The sequence below is a fragment of the Amblyraja radiata genome, chromosome 8 (genome assembly GCF_010909765.2).
Source record: "Amblyraja radiata isolate CabotCenter1 chromosome 8, sAmbRad1.1.pri, whole genome shotgun sequence".
NCBI classification, from domain to species: Eukaryota; Metazoa; Chordata; class Chondrichthyes; order Rajiformes; family Rajidae; genus Amblyraja; species Amblyraja radiata.
In genome coordinates, this window is record NC_045963.1 from 68,970,070 (window position 1) to 68,990,926 (window position 20,857).

General features: G+C 46.6%; 1 protein-coding gene and 1 long non-coding RNA gene across 2 annotated transcripts in view; one reads left to right on the forward strand and one right to left on the reverse strand.

Moving 5' to 3' along the window:
- The window catches only part of slc24a3 (solute carrier family 24 member 3), a 218,625-nt gene extending 201,574 nt beyond the window's left edge, over nucleotides 1-17,051 (forward strand). Inside the window, exons 14-17 of the mRNA XM_033026185.1 lie at nucleotides 8,358-8,472; nucleotides 10,062-10,174; nucleotides 12,939-13,004; nucleotides 15,862-17,051. Of these exons, the coding sequence (XP_032882076.1) occupies nucleotides 8,358-8,472; nucleotides 10,062-10,174; nucleotides 12,939-13,004; nucleotides 15,862-16,011 (444 nt within the window). The 3' untranslated portion in view covers nucleotides 16,012-17,051. The remainder of the gene's footprint in view (nucleotides 1-8,357; nucleotides 8,473-10,061; nucleotides 10,175-12,938; nucleotides 13,005-15,861) is intronic.
- On the reverse strand, nucleotides 16,830-17,823 carry LOC116976357. Its single transcript, XR_004412938.1, has 2 exons — nucleotides 17,224-17,823; nucleotides 16,830-17,175 (listed from the first exon to the last, which is right to left on the reverse strand). It is a non-coding gene; the product is annotated as an uncharacterized LOC116976357 (long non-coding RNA).
- Nucleotides 17,824-20,857: the final 3,034 nt, after the last annotated feature.

Consider the following 20,857-nt stretch of genomic DNA (forward strand, 5'->3'; position numbering starts at 1 on the left):
ATCCTTTTAGTTTAGAGATGGCGTGCAGAAACAGGCCCTTCACCCCCACCGAATCCACGCCGACCAGCGATCCCCGCACACTAACGCCAGCCTACACACACTGGGGACAATTTATAATTATGCCAAGCCTACAAACCTACAGAATTTAGAAGATTGAGGGGGGATCTTATAGAAACTTACAAAATTCTTAAGGGGTTGGACAGGCTAGATGCAGGAAGATTGTTCCCGATGTTGGGGAAGTCCAGAACAAGGGGTCACAGTTTAAGGAATAAGGGGGAAATCTTTTAGGACCGAGATGAGAAAAACATTTTTCACACAGAAAGTGGTGAATCTGTGGAATTCTCTGCCACAGAAGGTAGTTGAGGCCAGTTCATTGGCTATATTTAAGAGGGAGTTAGATGTGGCCCTTGTGGCTAAAGGGATCAGGGTGTATGGAGAGAAGGCAGGTACAGGATACTGAGTTGGATGATCAGCCATGATCATATTGAATGGCGGTGCAGGCTCGAAGGGCCGAATGGCCTACTCCTGTACCTATTTTCTATGTTTCTATGTTTCTAAACCCGTATTTCTTTGGAGTGTGGGAGGAATCTGGAGATCCCGGCGAAAACCCACACAGGTCACGGAGAGAACGTACAAACTCCGTACAGGCAGCACCCGTAGCCAGAATCGAACCCAGGTCTCCTGCGCTGTAAGGCAGCAACTCTACCGCTGCACCACTGCGCCACCCAATGGTCATAACTATAATGACAACGCAAAATAGTTAGTGACTTTGGATGAATTAAACAAATCACAGAGGACAAGGCTACCTCTTCTTTGACCGACTGTAGTTCCCACATTTACTGAATTTGATTTTGCCTTCAACAAATTAAATTTGCGTTCATTTGTTTTGCAGTCCAGACACCTGGGATGCAAGTGATATTCCTTTGTGAAAGAGCTGCACCTTGGTTTACACAATGCAGAGATTTCACCGCACTCTCTCCCTATTTAACCATATAACCATATAACAATTACAGCACGGAAACAGGCCATCTCGGCCCTACAAGTCCGTGCCGAACAACTTTTTTCCCTTAGTCCCACCTGCCTGCACTCATACCATAACCCTCCATTCCCTTCTCATCGATATGCCTATCCAATTTATTTTTAAATGATACCAACGAACCTGCCTCCACCACTTCCACTGGAAGCTCATTCCACACCGCTACCACTCTCTGAGTAAAGAAGTTCCCCCTCATGTTACCCCTAAACTTCTGTCCCTTAATTCTGAAGTCGTCCTCTTGTTTGAATCTTCCCTATTCTCAAAGGGAAAAGCTTGTCCACATCAACTCTGTCTATCCCTCTCATCCTTTTAAAGACCTCTATCAAGTCCCCCCTTAACCTTCTGCGCTCCAGAGAATAAAGACCTAACTTATTCAACCTTTCTCTGTAACTTAGTTGTTGAAACCCAGGCAACATTCTAGTAAATCTCCTCTGTACTCTCTCTATTTTGTTGACATCCTTCCTATAATTGGGCGACCAAAATTGTACACCATACTCCAGATTTGGTCTCACCAATGCTTTGTACAATTTTAACATTACATCCCAGCTTCTATACTCAATGCCCTGATTTATAAAGACTAGCAAACCAAAAGCTTTCTTTACCACCCTATCTATATGAGATTCCACCTTCAAGGAACTATGCACGGTTATTCCCAGATCCCTCTGTTCAACTGTATTCTTCAATTCCCTACCATTTACCATGTACGTCCTATTTTGATTTGTCCTGCCAAGGTGTAGCACCTCACATTTATCAGCATTAAACTCCATCTGCCATCTTTCAGCCCATTCTTCCAAATGGCCTAAATCACTAAATCACAACACCCCCTATCTTGGTATCATCTGCATACTTACTAATCCAATTTACCACACCTTCATCCAGATCATTGATGTACATGACAAACAACAAAGGACCCAACACAGATCCCTGAGGCACCCCACTAGTCACCTGCCTCCAACCCGATAAACAACCATCCACCATTACCCTCTGGCTTCTCCCATTCAGCCACTGTTGAATCCATCTTGCTACTCCTGCATTTATACCCAACAGTTGAACCTTCTTAACCAACCTTCCATGAGGAATCTTGTCAAAGGCCTTACTAAAGTCCATATAGACAACATCCACTGCTTTACCCTCGTCAATTTCCCTAGTAACCTCTTCAAAAAATTCAAGAAGATTAGTCAAACATGACCTTCCAGGCACAAATCCATGCTGACTGTTCCTAATCAGACCCTGTTTATCCAGATGCTTATATATATTATCTCTAAGTATCTTTTCCATTCATTTGCCCACCACTGAAGTCAAACTAACAGGTCTATAATTACCCCACTGACTCACACGGCTATCTGGACTACACGTCTTCCCACCCTGCCCCCTGTAAAGACTCCATCCCCTACTCCCAATTCCTCCGCCTACGCCGCATCTGTTCCCAGGATGAGACATTTCATACCAGGGCATCGGAAATGTCCTCGTTCTTCAGGGAACGGGGATTCCCCTCCGCCACCATAGCTGAGGCTCACACCAGGGTCTCATCCATACCCCGTAACACTGCTCTCTCTCCCCATCCCCGCACACGCAACAAGGGCAGAGTCCCTCTGGTCCTCACCTTTCACCCCACCAGCCGGCAAATACAACACATAATCCTCCGCCATTTCCGCCACCTCCAACGTGACCCCACCACTCGCCACATCTTCCCATCTCCCCCCATGTCTGCCTTCCGCAAAGACCGCTCCCTCCGCAACTCCCTCGTCAATTCTTCCCTTCCCTCCCGCACCACCCCCTCCCCGGGCACTTTCCGTTGCAACCGCAAGAAATGCAACACCTGTCCCTTCACCTCCCCCCTCGACTCCATTCAAGGTCCCAAGCAGTCGTTCCAGGTGCGACAAAGGTTCACCTGTATCTCCTCCAACCTCATCTACTGCATCCGCTGCTCTAGATGTCAGCTGATTTACATCGGTGAGACCAAGCGTAGGTTGGGCGATCGTTTCGCCGAACACCTCCGCTCAGTCCGCAATAACCTACCTGACCTCCCGGTGGCTCAGCACTTCAACTCCCCCTCCCATTCCCAATCCGACCTCTCTGTCCTGGGTCTCCTCCATTGCCAGAGTGAGCAACAGCGGAAATTGGAGGAACAGCACCTCATATTCCGTCTGGGGTCCTTGCGTCCTTATGGCATTAACATTGAATTCTCCCAATTTGGCTAGCCCGTGCTGTCTCCTCCCCTTCCTTAACCCTCTAGCTGTCTCCTCCCACCCTCCCATCCGCCCGCCCTCGGGCTCCTCCTCCTCCTCCCTTTTTCCTTCTTTCTTTCCCCATCAGTCTGAAGAAGGGTTTCGGCTCGAAACGTCGCATATTTCCTTCGCTCCATAGATGCTGCTGCACCCGCTGAGTTTCCCCAGCAATTTTGTGTACCCCAGGTCTATAATTGCTAGGTTTACTCTTAGAACCCTTTTTAAACAATGGAACAACATGCGCTGAACGCCAATCCTCGGGGACTATTCCCGTTTCTAATGACATTTGAAATATTTCTGTCATAGCCCCGGCTATTTCTACACTAACTTCCCTCAATGTCCTAGGGAATATCCTGTCAGGACCTGGAGACTTATCCACTTTTATATTTTTCAAAAGTGTCAGTACTTCTTTTACTTTGAAACTCATAGTATCCATAGCTACTCTACTAGTTTCCCTTACCTCACATAATTCAATATCCTTCTCCTTGGTGAATACCGAAGAAAAGAAATTGCTCAATATCTCCCCCATCTCTTTTGGCTCTGCAGATAGCTGTCCACTCTGTCTCTCCAATGGACCAATTTTATCCCTCGTTATCCTTTTGCTATTAATATAGCTGTAGAAACCCTTTGTATTTACTTTCACCTTACTTGCCAAAGCAACCTCATATCTTCTTTTAGCTTTTCTAATTTCTTTCTTAAGATTCTTTTTACATTCCTTATACTCCTCAAGCACCTCATTTACTTCATGCTGCCTATAATTATTGTAGATCTCCCTCTTTTTCCGAACAAGATGTCCAATTTCCCGTGAAAACCAGGGCTCTTTCCAATTTTTACTGTTTCCTTTAAACCGAACAGGAACATAAAGATTCTGTACTCTTAAAATTTCCCCTTTAAATGTCCTCCATTTCTCTTCTACATCCTTCCCATAAAACAAAATGTCCCAGTTCACTCCTTTTAAATCATTTCGCATCTCATCAAAGTTAGCCTTTCTCCAATCAAAAATCTCAACCCTAGGTCCAGTTCTGACCCTCTCCATAATTATATTGAAACTAATGGTATTGTGATCACTGGACCCGAAGTGCTCCCCAACGCATACCTCCGCCACCTGTCCCGTCTCATTTCCTAACAGGAGGTCCAGCACTGCCCCTCCTCTAGTAGGTACCTCTATGTATTGCTGCAAAAAACTATCCTGCACACATTTTACAAACTCCAAACCATCCAGCCCATTTACAGAATGTGTTTCCCAGTCTATGTGTGGAAAGTTGAAATCTCCCACAATCACTACCTTGTGCTTACTACTAATATCTGCTATCTCCTTACATATTTGCTCTTCCAATTCTCGATCCCCATTTGGCGGTCTATTATACACCCCTATAAGTGTTGCTACACCTTTCCCACTTCTCAGTTCCACCCAAATAGCCTCCCTAGATGAACGCTCCAATCTATCCTGCCAAAGCACTGCTGTAATATCTTCCCTGACTAGCAATGCAACACCTCCACCTCTTGCCCCTCCAATTCTATCACACCTGAAGCAACGAAATCCTGGAATAATTAGTTTCCAATCACAGCCCTCCTGCAACCATGTTTCACTGATCGTCACAACATCATACTTCCAGGTGTCTATCCAGACTCTAAGCTCATCCGCCTTTCTTACAATGCTCCTAGCATTAAAATATGCACATTTAAGAAACCCCCCGCCTCTTATTCTCTGTTTATTTCCTTTTTTTTCTTTCTCCTCTTGTGTCCGAGTGCTTCCCTTTTCTGCTTCCTGCCTCCCATTCTGTCTACTAGCTTTCTCTATTTGAGTCCCTCACCCCAACCATTCTAGTTTAAAGTCTCCCCAGTAGCCTTTGAAAATTTCCCCGCCAGGATATTGGTCCCCCTCGGGTTCAAGTGCAACCCATCCTTTCTGTACAGGTCCCACCTTCCCCATAAGAAGTCCCAATGATCCAGAAACTTGAATCCCTGCCCTCTGCACCAATCTTTCAGCCACGCATTTATCCTCCACCTCGCTCCATTCCTACTCTCACTGTCGCTTGGCACAGGCAGTAACCCTGAGATTGTTACCTTTTTGGTCCTTTTCCTTAACTCTCCTGCCAACTCCCTAAATCCTCCCTTCAGGACCTCTTCCCTTTTTTTACCTATGTCATTTGTACCAATATGTACCACGACCTCAGGCTCCTCTCCCTCTGATTTCAGGATATCTTGGACGCGTTGAGACACGTCCGAGACCTTGGCACCAGGGAGGCAGACCACCATCCTGGTCTCCCTAACAATAGAGTCCCCAATTACTATTGCCCTCTTCTTTTTGTCCCTACCTTCAGGAGCAACAGGACCGGTCTCTGTGCTGGAGGCCCGTCCGCTCTCGCTACCCCCGGGCAGGCTGTCACCCCCATCCGTACTCAAACAGGAGTACTTATTTGCAAGGTGTGCCGACATTGGAGTACTCACTCGTCCCTGCCTCTGCCCCTTGCCCTTCCTTAGCGTGACCCACATGTCTCTCTCCCGTGGTTTTGGAGTGACCACCTCCCTATAACTCCCCTCTATGACCTCCTCACTCTCTCTGACCAGACAGAGGTCATCGAGCTGCTGCTCCAGGATCCTAATACGGTCCCTTAGGAGCCCCATCTCGCTGCACCTGGTGCAGATGTGGACGTCTGGAGGGCCATCCGACACCATGACCTCCCACATCTGACATCCAGAACAGTACACTGCTCTGGCTGTCATTCTCTCGCCTTACCCTGGATCCGATACAAGTATAATACAAAAGAAACTGCTGGGAGAAATCAGCAGGTATCTGACTCACAACAGCTGCTCCCTCTTGACCTTTAAACTGCACCTTTATTATATAAACACTGTACCCTTAGCTCACTGTACCTTTACTAAAGCACTGTACCTTTAGCCCACTGTACCCTTTAGCCCACTGTACCTTTAGCCCACTGTACCCTTGGCCCACTGTACCCTTGGCTCACTGTACCCTTGGCTCACTGTACCCTTGGCTCACTGTACCCTTGGCTCACTGTACCCTTGGCTCACTGTACCTTTACTAAAGCACTGTACCTTTAACCAGAAAGCAGAAATGCTAACCTGAGGTTGCACCCAGTCAGCTGCTTCCTCTAGTCTGCTTCCACCAATCAGCGGCTTCCACCAGAGCCCTCCCTATGGAGTGTGGAACGTTACAGATTTCGGTAAAAGCCCTGACCCTCCTCCACTCGCTCCAACGGTTCCCGGGCCTCTGAATTATCATCTAATTCACAGCATTAAGTAGGCCTGACCATGTAATCATTTGACTTACAAGGACTTGATTTCACACAGAAATGCAGGATTCTGTTGCAACGGTGGAAATTGAGAGGTAGAGAGTTTCAAAAAAGTTCATACGTGATAGGAGCAGAATTAGGCCATTCGGCCCATCAAGTCTACTCCGCCATTCAATCACTGCTGATCTATCTCTCCCTCCTAACCCCATTCTCCTGCCTTCTCCCCATAACCCCTGACACCGTAACCAATCAAGAATCTATCAATCTCAATCTTAAAAATATCCATTGACTTGGCCTCCACAGCCTTCCGTAGCAATGAATTCCACAGATTCACCACCGTCTGACTAAAGAGGAGTACTATTGCAAGATAAGCCATTGAGGGCAGTAGAAGATTATCTCTTTACCCCCGGTGCTAATAGAATTCGCTTCCTCCGATGCTCACCATTGGATAGTCAGAGTCATAGAGTGATACAGTGTGGAAACCAGGCCCTTCGGCCCAACTTGCCCACACCGGCCAACATGTCCCAGCTACACCAGTCCCACCTGCCTGCGTTTGGCCCATATCTCTCCAAACCTGTCCTATCCATGTACCCTGTCTAACGGTTTCTTAAACGTTGGGATAGTCCCAGCCTCAACTACTTCCTCTGGCAGCTTGTTCCATACACCCAACCACCCTCTGTGTGAAAAAGTCACCCCCTCATATACTGAATTTGCTTTTTGCCTCTAACAAATTAAATTTGAGTTGATTTGTTTCGACACTTCCATATCGTCTATCCAGACTCCTGGGTTGCGGCTGAAATCTAAAATCAATATATTTTTGCGCTCGAGGGAATGCTGAGAAATTTCATGGGAAAATTAAGAGATAATGACAGTATTGAGGTGCTGGCGTGACCTAGGCCAGACTGAGGAACGGCATTAATTGATGGGGGCTTAACAACTGTCTAGTTGTTTCATATTTACCATTATTGGCACTAGATTTATTTTATTCCAGATTTATTTAATGAACTGAATTTAATTACGTCATAGTTTGATTTGACGGGATCATTAGACCAGATTTTTCCACTACTGGTCTACCAGTATAACCACAACACAACGCTCTTTAACGTGTGGGAAGGAACTGCCCATGTTGCTTTACATAGAAACATAGAAAACAGGTGCAGGAGTAGGCCATTCGGCCCTTCGAGCCTGCACCGCCATTCAATATGATCATGGCTGATCATCCAACTCAGTATCCTGTACCTGCCTTCTCTCCATACCCCCTGATCCCTTTCGCCACAAGGGCCACATCTAACTCCCTCTTAAATATAGCCAATGAACTGGCCTCAACTACCTTCTGTGGCAGAGAGTTCCAGAGATTCACCACTCTCTGTGTGAAAAATGTTTTTCTCATCTCGGTCCTAAAGGATTTCCCCTTTATCCTTAATCTGTGACCCCTTGTCCTGGACTTCCCCAACATCGGGAACAATCTTCCTGCATCTAGCCTGTCCAACCCCTTAAGAATTTTGTAAGTTTCTATAAGATCCCCCCTCAATCTTCTAAATTCTAGCGAGTACAAGCCGAGTCTATCCATTACAGATGGACGCAAAATGCTGGAGTAGCTCAGCGGGACAGGCAGCCTTCTCTGGAGTCCGAAGAAGGGTCTCGACCCGAAACATGACAAATTCCTTCTCTCCAGAGATGCTGCCTGACCCCGCTGCGTCCCTCCAGCTCTTTATGTCTGCCTTCCACCCTTCTAACGAGTGGCTGGACAGTGAGCAAGTTTGATTTTTGAATGGCTAACTCAACGTGAAGGTAATCCCCGCATTCCAGTGCTAAGAACGATGTGCTGTTGTCTAGGTCACAATAATCGGATACACCCTGGGAATTCCTGACGTAATAATGGGAATCACGTTCCTGGCAGCTGGGACAAGTGTACCGGATTGCATGGCCAGCCTCATAGTTTCCAGACAAGGTAAGCTCGGTGCGGTTGTTATCATTGAAATTCTCAATGGCTGGTTTAAAATACACGAGCCTTAACGTTTACATTAAGGCACACTCATTTTATTGTTTACGGAAATTCACAATACGTTTCCATCCATCTTTCACATGTTCACTGGGTAATGATATCATAAGACCTCGTATCATATTTCATATCATATAAGACCATCACATATTAAGACATAGGAGCAAAATTAGGCTCATTCGCCCCATCAAGTCTACTCCGCCATTCGATCATGGCTGATCTATTTTTCCCTCCCAACCCCATTCTCCTGCCTTCTCCCCGAAAATCTTTGACACCTTTACAAATCAAGAACCTATCAATCTCTGCTTTGAAAATGCCCAGTGTCTTTGCATCCACTGCCATCTGTGGCAATGAATCCCACAGATTCACCACCCTCTGGCTAAAGAAATTCTTCCCCATTTCCGTTCTAAAGATATGTCCTTTAATTCTGATGGGTGGGAAGGGATGAGCAAACCGAGGAGTCGCGGAGGGAACTGACCTTTTGGAAGGCGGAAAGGAGTGAATGTGGGAAGATGTCCCACATCCACATTCATTTTTTTCACAGTCGCTACCTGCGTCGAGGATGCGTCTTTCCTCCGAGCCGCATCTTCGCCCCCTCATCGCGGCCCACCATCTGGATTGGCGCAGCCTTTCCTGCCGGAGACCGGCCAGAGCTTCGGCTTCAGCGGCGGCGCGGCACTGGGGTGCCATCGCGGAGCGGCCGATGCCTTGCTGGGGTCGCCGTGTTGGAGGCTGGGACTGCCGACTTTGACGCCGTGGAGCTGTGGTCTGCGGAGCTTTCAGCCGCGGGCGGCGCTGGCTTTAACATCGCGGAGGCCTGGGATCTTTCGCCGAGGTCGCCAGTGTTGGAGCTCCACCCAGCTCGGCCTGTGGACTTCGGGATCCAGTAGGAAGCGGCCGATTCGGAAACTCCAAGCCGCTGAAAGTGTTCTTCCAACGCCGGAGTTCCGTCATCTGGTGAGAGGGCCTGAAACATCGGGCCGTCAGGAGCGGCGACTGCGGAGGCCTCAATAGGCCCCGACCACGGGTGAAGAAGACTGAACTTTTATTGCCTTCCCTCACAGTGGGAAACGTTGATTCTGCTGTGGGGGATGTTTTATGTTTTATGTTAAATTCTATAGTGTTGTGTTTATCTTATTTGTGTGCTGCATGGTAACTCAAATTACACTGCACCAATTGGTGTATGCAACAATAAATGTCCTTTGTCCTTTGTCATAAGTCATATATATGTCATAAGTCTACCCCCCCATTCAATCATGGCTGACCTAGTTCTCCCTCATAACCCCATCTCCTGCCTTCTCCCCATAACGTCTGACACCTGTTTGCTGCACATGTGTTTAGTGGTGGGACCCTTTGGGCAAATTAAACGTGATGTCGCAAGGATACAAGTGCCCTCTGCTAATCAGTAATAACTTAACGAAGGGGAGGTGAAAGAAGCATCATGTTCCCATTTTCCTCTCAACATACCTGTAAACAATGAGACAAAAAGTATATGATTGGGATGTTGAAGAATAAATGTTTTTTTCTTGTGTCCACAGGCATGGGAGATATGGCAGTGTCTAATTCTATAGGAAGCAATGTCTTTGACATCCTGATAGGACTTGGCCTACCCTGGTCGATTAAGACGATCATGGTGAACTTTGGCTCACACGTAAGTCTCTGGTTTATCCATCCAGGTTGATTGTGGAACCAGTGTATCTAGTTTAACAAGGCAGTTTACATTCCCACAGAGACAGAAAATCCCGCTTGATAGGGTCCTGCCCATCAGTTGCAGTCACCAAAGCCGCTGCTTAACATCCAGCTGCCAGATAGTGAGTCGGCCTCAGAGCCAACGACTGACGACATAGACCTTCACACAAGTCTGGAGAAAGACTTGCATATCTCAGGTGGACGTACACGCCACTGGAGATAAATGGGACTACTGTGGATAGGGTGAGCTGCTTTAAATACCTGGGAGTCCACATCACAGAGGATCTGACATGGACAATACACGCTGCCGGTGCTGGTGAGTAAGGCAAGGCAGCGCCTTTACCACCTCAGGCAGCTGAGGAAATTCAGAGTCTCTCTGAGGATCCTTCAGTGCTTCTACTCCGGGGCTGTAGAAAGCATCTTGTCCGGAAACATCACAAACTGGTTTGGGAACAGCTCTGCCCAGGACAGACAGGCTCTGCAGAGAGTAGTGCGTTCGGCCGAACGCACTATGGGAACTACACTCACCCCCCTGCAGGACCTATACACCAGGAGGTGCAGAACCAGAGCCAGCAACATTATGAGGGACCCATACCACCCCAGCAACGGACTGTTCCAGCTGCTGCGGTCAGGCAAACGCCTCCGCTGTCACGCTGTGAAAACAGAGAGGATGAAATGCAGTTTCTTCCCACAGGCCATCAGGACTGTAAACTCTTATCTCACCAGGGACTAATTTACTGTTGTGTTGTGTCTCTTGAAAAAAATTATTTTATAACATGTAAATACTGATTCTGTTCTGTAGTTTTTGCACAATCCACAAAATTGCACAAAATAGTGGAGTCAGGGGATATGGGGAGAAGGCAGGAACGGGGTACTGCTTGGGGATGATCAGCCATGATCACATTGAATGGCAGTGCTGGCTCGAAGGGCCGAATGGCCTACTCCTGCACCTATTGTCTATTGTCTATTGTCTAATCTGCAGGCATTGCCACTTTCATTTCACTGCATATCTTGTATGTGTATGTGACAAATAAACTTGACTTTGACCAGAACTGCGAGGGTGTAAAACCCTGGAGGAATTATGTGGCACAGATTTCAACACTCCTGCTAGTCATTAGATGTGTGAAAATATAAACGGGGCAGTTGTATTACATCGATTACATGTTGCCCAATGCAGAAATAACAGCTTTGCAAGCGGAACAATATGGATGTGATCCCTATTAAAATGTTAATCCCTCCAATTATTGTCCATCTGTTGTGGTCCAGAAGGATTTGCTTCCCCCATCATTAGAGTTTTGAATGTCATTAGATTAAGAATTCATCATGCTCAGCCTGCAATTCGCCCAGATTACAAGCATAGGATATCAACGCAGCTAGGTTTCAGTTTCCGGTGCCTCCAGGCTCGGTACTGCCCCCCCACCCACCCACCCAGAGGGGAACAGAGGCCGAAGGACTGGGGAGGAGAGGGGCGGCTCGCTGGCGAAACGTATAAGGGGGGGGGGGGGGGGACGAGGACAAGGACATGGGGAGTCTGTGGAGAACAAAGAGGGACCCGGGTGGGGGGGGGGGGGAAGAGTGCCGAGAAAAAGGAGGGATCCAGCAGGGAGGGGGAGGGGGGCACCGAGAACAAGGAGGGGCCGGGGGGGGGGGGGGGAGGGTTGAGGGGAAGATGCCTAGAACAGGGGGGGCCCTGGCAGAGGGGGGGGGGGTGGGGGGGGGTGGGGAGGACATGGTGCAGAGAACAAGGAGAGACCCAGCGGAATGGGCCGCCAAAATCGAAAGACCACCGGGATTCCAATGAATACTTTTGTAACTTTATCTGCGTCAGATACTCTTTGTGTATCGCACACATAAACAAAGTATTTCACCGAACCTGTGACAAATCAAGTATCGTTGAATTATTGCTTGTCACCAACGGCATTAGGATGTGACAGATTCACCTCAGCCTCCCTCCCTCCCTCCCGCTCATGTTCCCCTTGGCAGCTACTCTGACCTTGCTTATAACGTTCATTCACAAAGAACGTGTGTGCCATGGAGCAGATTGTCCCAAGGGACAAAATGTTATGCAGGGCTCGTGTGTGCCATGCAGCAGACTAACCAAGCTATTCCATGTGGCAAGGCACACAAACCTGTCACAAAGATGGGTCTCAACCCGAAACGTCACCCATTCCTTCTCTCCAGAGATTCTGCCTGTGAGCTATTCCAGCAATTTGTGCCTGCGAAGAATTGGTCTGTGATTTTCCAGTTACTGCTTACAAAATTCATAAGTGATAGGAGCAGAATTAGGCCGTTCGGCCCATCAATTCCACTCTGCCATTCAATATTGACTGGTCCATCTCTCCCTCCTCACCCCATTCTCCTGCCTTCTCCCCATAACCCCTGACACCCGTATGAATTCCACAGATTCACTGAAGAGATTCCTCTTCATCTCCTTCCTAAAGAAACGTCCTTTAATTCTGAGACTATGACCTCTGATCCTGGACTCTCCCACCAGTGGAAACATCCTGGCCACATACACTCTATCCAGTTTTCGATTATCTGAACCATTATGCTCAAAGCTGACTGGATGATTCCAGAGGGAAAAAAAGGGAATGACTTTGCCATTGATTTTAGGTAGATGAGACCAAAGTTGACTCTTCACCTCCTGTGAAATGGCAGAAATATCATCAAGTATGCATATACCGTGACATTTTGGAAAGGAATGTAAAATTATTTTCTCTTTTTAGTTAACGTTGAACAGTCGTGGGCTAAAATATTCGGTGGGACTGCTGCTTGCCTCTGTTTTTGTAACAGTAAGTATTCACTCCTGTCATGTACCATCCATTCTAGTTTCGTTTAGTTTAGAGATACAGCGCGGATACAGGCCCTTCGGCCCACCGAGTCCACGCCGACCAGCAATCCCCGTGCACTAGCACTATCCTACGCACACTAGGGACAATTTACAATTTTTACCGAAGCCAATTGACCTGTATACACGTGGTTTTCTGGAGTGTGGGAGGAAACCAGAGCACCTGGAGAAAACCCATGCGGTCACAGGGGGAACTCCATACAGGCAGCACCCGTAGTCAGGATCAAACCCGGATCTCTGGTGCTGTAAGGCAGCCACTCTACCGCTGCGCCACCGGGCCTCCCAAGTGCCTTAGACCAGTGACATTGCACATTCAGTGATGACTGTGAACCTTTAATTGACTGTTATTGGAACCTTTAACGGCATTCATGCTGTTGATTCTCTAAGGAGCCTGTCCCACTTTGGCGATGTTTTAAGCAACTGCCGGCTACTAGGCTGTCGGCACATGGTCGCCTGGGTGTCGCCTGTGCGGTCGTGAGTCGTCTCCTCAGTCGTCCAAAGAGTGGTAGAGTTTTTCTGGTCGCCGCTGGATTTTGAAATGTTCAAAATATTGCTGGCGACCGTGGGCTTGTCGTAACTTGTCTTCTTCTGTCGTAGGTTGTCGTCAGGGTGGCGGAGGTTGTCGCCGGTGCCGACTTCGGTGAATTCCATTATCATAGTCGCCTAAAAAATCGCCTAAGCGGGATAGGCTCATTAGTCCAGTCGCCGGTTTTTCGGCGACCTGCTACGACTATGGCAGTCGCCTAAAAAAATCAGCAAAGATTTACCTGGGTGTTGCCAGGACTGGAGGGCCCAGCTATAGGGAGAGGTTGGGCAGGCTGGGACTTTATTTCTTGGAGCACAGAAAGATGAGGGGTGATCCTATAGAGGTGCATAAGATCATGAGGGGAATAAATAGGATGAATTCCCAGAGTATTTTACCCAGAGTAGGGAAATCAAGAACCAGGGACATAGGTTTCAGGTGAGAGGGGAAAGATTTAATAGGAACTCGAGGGGCAACTTTTTCACACAGAGGGTATTGGGTGCATGGAACGAGCTGCCAGGGGATGTAGTTGTGGCAGGTACTATAGCAACATTTAAAAGACATTTGGAAATGTACATGGATAGGAAAGGTTTAGAGGGATATGGACCAAATATGGGCAGGTGGGGGCTAGTGTAGATGGGGTGGGTTGGTCGGCATGAATATTGTCTTCGGTTCTGGGCACCATGTTATAGGAAAGATATTATCAAGCTTGAAGGTTCAGAAAGGATTTACAAGGATGTTGCCAGGACTAGAGGGTGTGAGCTACAGGGAGAGGTTTAGTAGGCTGGGTCTCTATTCAATGGAGTGTGGGAGGATGAGGGCAGATCTTATAGAGGTATACAAAATCATGAGAGGAATAGATCGGGTAGATGCACAGAGTCTTTTTCCCAGAGTAGGGGAATCGAGGACCAGAGGACATAGGTTCAAGGTGAAGGGGAAAAGATTTAATAGGAATCCGAGGGGTAACTTTTTCACACAGAGGGTGGTGGGTGCATGGAACATGCTGTTGAGGCTCAGACTATCCCATCGTTTAAGGAACAGTTGGATAGGTACATGGATAGGACAGGTTTGGAGGGATATGGACCAAGCGCAGGCAAGTGGGACTAGTGTAGCTGGGACATTGTTGGCCGGTGTGGGCGAGTTGGGCCGAAGGGCCTGTTTCCACACTGTATCACTCTATGACTATGGACAAGCTGGATAGAAGGTCTGTGTTCTCTGACTCCATGATCATCTCATCTTCTGTCAATTTGTGTTACATTCCTCAGGTCTCAACACTGAACTCTCTAACATTTTAGACAACGAGAATTTCCAACTTCTATTGCAACCGGCCCCGTTCTGCTGATAAGTCATCATCTTGTAACATCAGCTCCCGTGTTCCCTTTATAGAAGCTGCCAGAGACTGATCACTCTCTTAATTACTCCCTGAAGCTCCAGCCACTCTCCCAGGGACTCTGACCGCTCTGCCGATCACTCCAGGAGACCTTAGCCTCTCACTCAATGAATCCCAGAGATTCCTGTCTCTCGTTCAATCATTCCCCATGGATTCTGGCCTCTCTCTCTCTCTCTCAGCCACTCTGTGTATCTGTACTCCCTCTACTGACATTTCTAATTTACCACAGTTAATAGAAAATGTTACCGTTCCACAGCCTTGCAGTCTTCTCCGTGATATTTTGAAGTTTGAGTTTAGTTTGAGTTTGTTTCGTTTATTGTCACGCGTACCGAGATACAGTGAAAAACCTTTGTTGCTTGCTAACCAGTCAGCGGAAAGACAACACATGATTACAATCGGGCCATCCACAGTGTGCAGACAGATGATAAAGGGAATAAGGTGAATAACATAGTCCAGTGAAGTCCGATCAAAGATAGTCCATGGGTCTCCAATGTGGTAGATAGTAGCTCAGGACTGCTCTCGAGTTGTGGTAGGATGGTTCAGTTGCCTGATAACAGCTGAGAAGAAACTGTTCCTGAATCTGGAGGTTTGCGGTTTGTCACTTCTGTACCTCTTGCCTGATGGGAGAGGGGAGAAGAGGGAATGGTCAGGGTACGACTCATCTGTGATTGTGCTGCTGGCCTTGCCGAGGCAGAGTGGGGTGTAGATGGAGTCAGTGGAAGGGAGGTTGGTTTGTGTGATGGTCTGGGCTGCGTCCACAATCCGCTGCAATTTCTTGCGGTGTTGGATGGAGCTGTTCCCAAACCACGCTGAGATGCATCCCGCTAAAATGTTTATTGGTGATATTGGTTGCGTCACATAACGCCGCTCCTGCTGTGTCCCCTTCAGGTGACCTGCATTCATATGAACAAGTGGAAACTGGACAAGAAGCTCGGCTGCATAACCCTGTTCCTCTACGGAGTTTTCCTGTGCTTCTCCATCATGACGGAGTTCAACGTCTTCACCTTTGTGAACCTTCCCATGTGCCGGGACCACTGATGGCCGATAAAGACAGCTCGACCTTGGAATCAGTGCAATGCTAAAAAAAACTATACGAGAGCAAAACGTCCCATGGCCGAATGTCGTGAGCTGCAAGGAACTGCTACTGCTGAGAACTTGGTGCAAGACGTGTTCTTGAGAGAGAAAACAAAACACCTGTATTGATGTGAACGTATTTTTTAATGTATTTATGTGGAGTTGTGACACAGACGCACACATGTACACACACACACACACGTACACACACATGCGCGCGCACACACACACACAAACACCTTAAGAAGATAACGTATCTGATATTGTTGGCTGCTAATTGCCGTGGGTCTGGAAGATATACCTGCCGCGTTTGTATATTCTCAGTTCTATCAGAAAGGAATATTTTGTCTGGAGTGGGAAATGTACAATGGTTCTTGTTGTTCAAGAGAATAAGGCGTGCCTGAAAGCAAGGAAGTATATTGCCCTGTGAAATTACCCCTTCCTTGCTCTCTCCCATTCCACAAAGCCTTCATTTCCCCACCCTGCTGTCCCTCTCGCTGCCAGAGGGCTTAAAGAAACAAGAATGTACATATCAACGAGTTTCCCCTTGCCCTGCTGCCCACTAGCTGTTCCTCCCACTGGCAGAGTGTAAACTCTGAGCCATAGCATTTAAGCAGAATTTGAGTTGTGGAATTTGACGTCTGAAACCTACTGCAGTTTGTACCCTGATACTACTCCTAATAACAATCTCACTGGGAGGTACATTTTGCACTTTTTTTTTCTTCTTTTTTTTGTTTTGTTTTGTTGGAACAGTTGCTTAGTCAATGGTACACCTATGTATATTGATGGTATAAAAAGTTGTATATATTGGGAGTTTTTTTTTTTTTTTTTTCCCTTTTCGAAAAGGTAGAGTATGTAAGATATTATATCACAGTTTAACCCAGCCGCGCGGTGTTTGATTTGGAAATGTTGATTAAAAGGTACAAATAGTGCAAATGAAGAAGCAAAGCTGCTCTGGGCTTTGTCTGTACAGGTAGTTTTGAGAATAAAGCATGTTTAATTTATATATTTATAAAAAAAAACAGCACAGGAAGCCACTTTGTAGTTTCACAGCACATTTTTACAGGACTGGTTGAAAGCCTCATGCACCCTTGCATGCACCCTTGCATGCACCCTTGCATGCACCCCCTGCATGCACCCTTGCATGCACCCTTGCATGCACGATCTCCGCCCTACCCCCACCCCCAGGTTTAGCCCATTGCCTTCCTCAACATATTTTCCCAAAGAAACCACCATGATGAGGAAGATGTTGATTGCCTTCAACTGTTGCTGTAGTTAATAGGTTTCTGGATGAATTTGCTCTGAACTGACTCCACCCCAAGCCGGTTGCAGTTGGCTGTCTTAATCCAACTATAACTTCTCCCGTTTCAGCGAAAGTGATTCTGTAACAAGGCCACCGAGTCTTCCAACCTACGATTAGAAAGGGTGGATTATTATTTAACATGCCGCGCCTCGCCTCGCCAACGTTTACAAGTCTACTAGGCCTACTGCCACTGGATAGTGTTAAAGTGTCACCTCAGTAGTAACCAAACTTTTGTCAATGCCCCAGAGAAGTAAATACACGAGGAATCTAATGGGTTTCGAACCTTTCAAGAACAATGAGCTTCAGGGTTGTATTGGCTGAGTGAGTCCAACGTAACCTGTACGGATTGCTCATCATTTACCCGTCCTATGCCACCAGAATCCTCCTGCTTTGCAAATTCAAACATTATTTTTATCATGTTGTGTCTCTATTTTTCCATTGCTCTATTATCTCTTGTTTTCTTTCTCTCTCTTCCCTCTCTCTCTCGCTCTCTCGCTCTCTCCCTCTCTTATCCCATCTTTCTCCCTCTCTCTCTTGTCCCATCTTTTTCTCTCTCTCTCTCTATGTGTCTCTGTATCTGTCTCTATCTCTCTCTCTCTCCCTCTCTCTTTCTCTCTTTCTCTCTTTCTCTCTCTCTCTATCCCTATCTCTCTTTCTCTCTCTCTTTATCTCTATCTCTCTATCTCTCTTGACAATAGACAATAGGTGCAGGAGTAGGCTATTAGGCCCTTCGAGCCAGCACCGCCATTCAATGTGATCATGGCTGATCATCCCCATCCCCGTTCCTGCCTTCTCACCATATCCCCTGACTCTGCTATTTTTAAGAGCCGAAAGAGTCTATCTCACTATCTCTCTCTCTATCTCTATCTCTCTCTAACTCTATCTCTATCTCTCCCCTTCCATCATCAATCCTCAAAGCAGAGTTTAGCCACATGGGAAAAGCAGTGGGCACCCCCGTTACTTGATCATCCATTCATTGAGACCACTGCTGGTCTATCCACCTATTCTTGCACTTTATTTCATTCAGTTAATAAACTATCAGTCGGTAAGATTTAGAATGGGCGACAATCTGGTATTGAGTGTTGTTTGCACCAAAGAGTTGCAAAATTCTGCTTTCCTATCCTTATATTTCATCTCCAAACCCTGACAGTCAATTTTAGACTTTAGTCTTGGATAATAGAAACATAGAAAATAGGTGCAGGAGTAGGCCATTCGGCCCTTCGAGCCTGCACCGCCATTCAATATGATCATGTCAGATCATCCAACTCAGTATCCCGTACCTGCCTTCTCTCCATACCCCCTGATCCCTTTAGCCACAAGGGCCACATCTAACTCCCTCTTCAATATAGCCAATGAACTGGCCTCAACTACCTTCTGTGGCAGAGAGTTCCAGAGATTTACTACTCTGTGTGAAAAATGTTTTTCTCCATAATCCAGTCAGCGGAAATAGTTTCTCTCTCTCTCTACTCTCTTAACATGTGGAAACCCATGATCAAATTCTAAATTCCGGGGGACGTTCCCCTAGTTTGTTCTCTCTCCTGTCCACGCAGTTCAACCCTTGAAATTCAGGTTTGTGTTCTGGTAAATTTAATCTGCACTTCCTCCCATGAAAGGTCACGGTACCTTTCCGAAGCAGCGATGCCCAGAACTGCCCACTATACTCCAAGAGAAGTCTAGCCAAGACTTACCACCTTAAGTATCAGCTCTGTGGATACACAAGCCTGCATTACATTAGGCGTTCTGGCCTTTTTTCTCCCCTCCACATTTGTCCATTATATTTCCTTGATCCGTGTAGACCGCTGGGTCATTTTGTATATAGACCGCTGGGTCATTTTGTATATTCTAACTTCCATAGCTTCCCGCCTCTCCATCCTCTGCTCTAACCCATTTCCCGTCTAGAATCACTTTGCTAAAATCTAAAATGAGAGAGGGATGTAGCCAGCAGGCCAGGAGAATGAGATGACAGGATCATTGATCACGAAGACTTGTACATATCAAAGGTTTGCAGTTTGTCTACCAGAACTGGCCAACACCATACACATCAGTTGTTTTAATATCTATCAGTGGTTGCCGTCTTATTAACTCTTGCTGTAGTTTTCTTTCCATCTCTAAGGGAGTGGAATCCTTGTCTTGGTAATAGAGTTTCAGCACTTAATACACATGTCCTGAGCAAAAAGGAGAATTTTATCCAAATAGTGTTTAGCTGGAATAAATATCTCATGGCAATTTTTTTTTTTGCAAGTTAATTCAATGCATTATAATCACCTTTTGAAGTTTGATGTAAAATGTTGGATGAATCCCCATGATGTATAAACAGTAAGATTTTACCTTGCGGGCTAGTCTTGTTTTCTAGCACAACCTACCACTATATTGAGTTGATTAAAGTTTCAGTTTTGCCAGTAAGTTGGTTGAATGCAGATTTTTCACAAGATACTCTGTTCGAAATGAAAAGAATCTCACGGCATCGAGCGCGTTCAAAATCATAAATTTTCTGTTAAATGACAAGCAAAATTGTACGGCAGGCATTGCCTCTAAAAGCTGTTCAAGAAAGAACTGCAGATGCTGGAAAATCGAAGGTACACAAAAATGCAGGAGAAACTCAGCGGGTGAGGCAGCATCTATGGAGCGAAGGAAATGGGCAACGTTTCGGGCCGAAACCCTTCTTCAGACGCTGTGTGTGCATTGTATTGCAATTAGTTGATAAATTGCATTGCATTAAAATGCAGTACGATTCATTCTACTTTGCAATCTTGCAATCCTTTTCGTAACTCATATACGTTTCCAACCAGGGTAATGCAAAGATTAGAAATTTGGTCTCTCCTGCAAAACCACGTTTCTGTGTTAGTTCCGCTGCTGAATATTCAAGGTAGAGTCGGGTATTGTACATGAGCAGTGAGTGTTTGGGACTTTAGTTTTAGAGATACAGCATGGAAACCGGCCCTACAGCCCACCGAGTCCACATCAACCAACAATCACATGTACACTCCTTCTGCCCTGCACACTAATGACAATTTTACAGAAGGCCATTAACCTACAAACCTGCACGTCTTTGGAATGTGGGAGGAATCCGGAGCACCTGGAGAAAACATATGCAGTCACAGGGAGAACATACAAACTCCGTACAGACACGCACACGTAGTCAGGATCGAACCCGGTCTCTGATATCGTGAAGGGCCTGTCCCACTTTCACGACCTAATTCACGACGTTTTTTACTCGTGGACATTTTCCATCATGCTGAACAAACGCCCCGACCTACTTGATGCCACGAGTAGCTATGACTAGCTTCACAACCTCTTACAACCTTGTGACATGCTGCGAGTACGAGTCAAGGGCAAACTCGGCAGAGGTTGTGAATTAGGTCGTGAAAGTGGGACAGGCCCTTTAGGCAGCAACTCTACCACTGTGCCCCCCTTTGTAAAACATTTTGAGAGATCTTCAAATCATTTGTTGAATGTCCCTGTGAAGGTAGACTAGAGCTCATATGAGTCCGTTTTACTTTCTCTCCA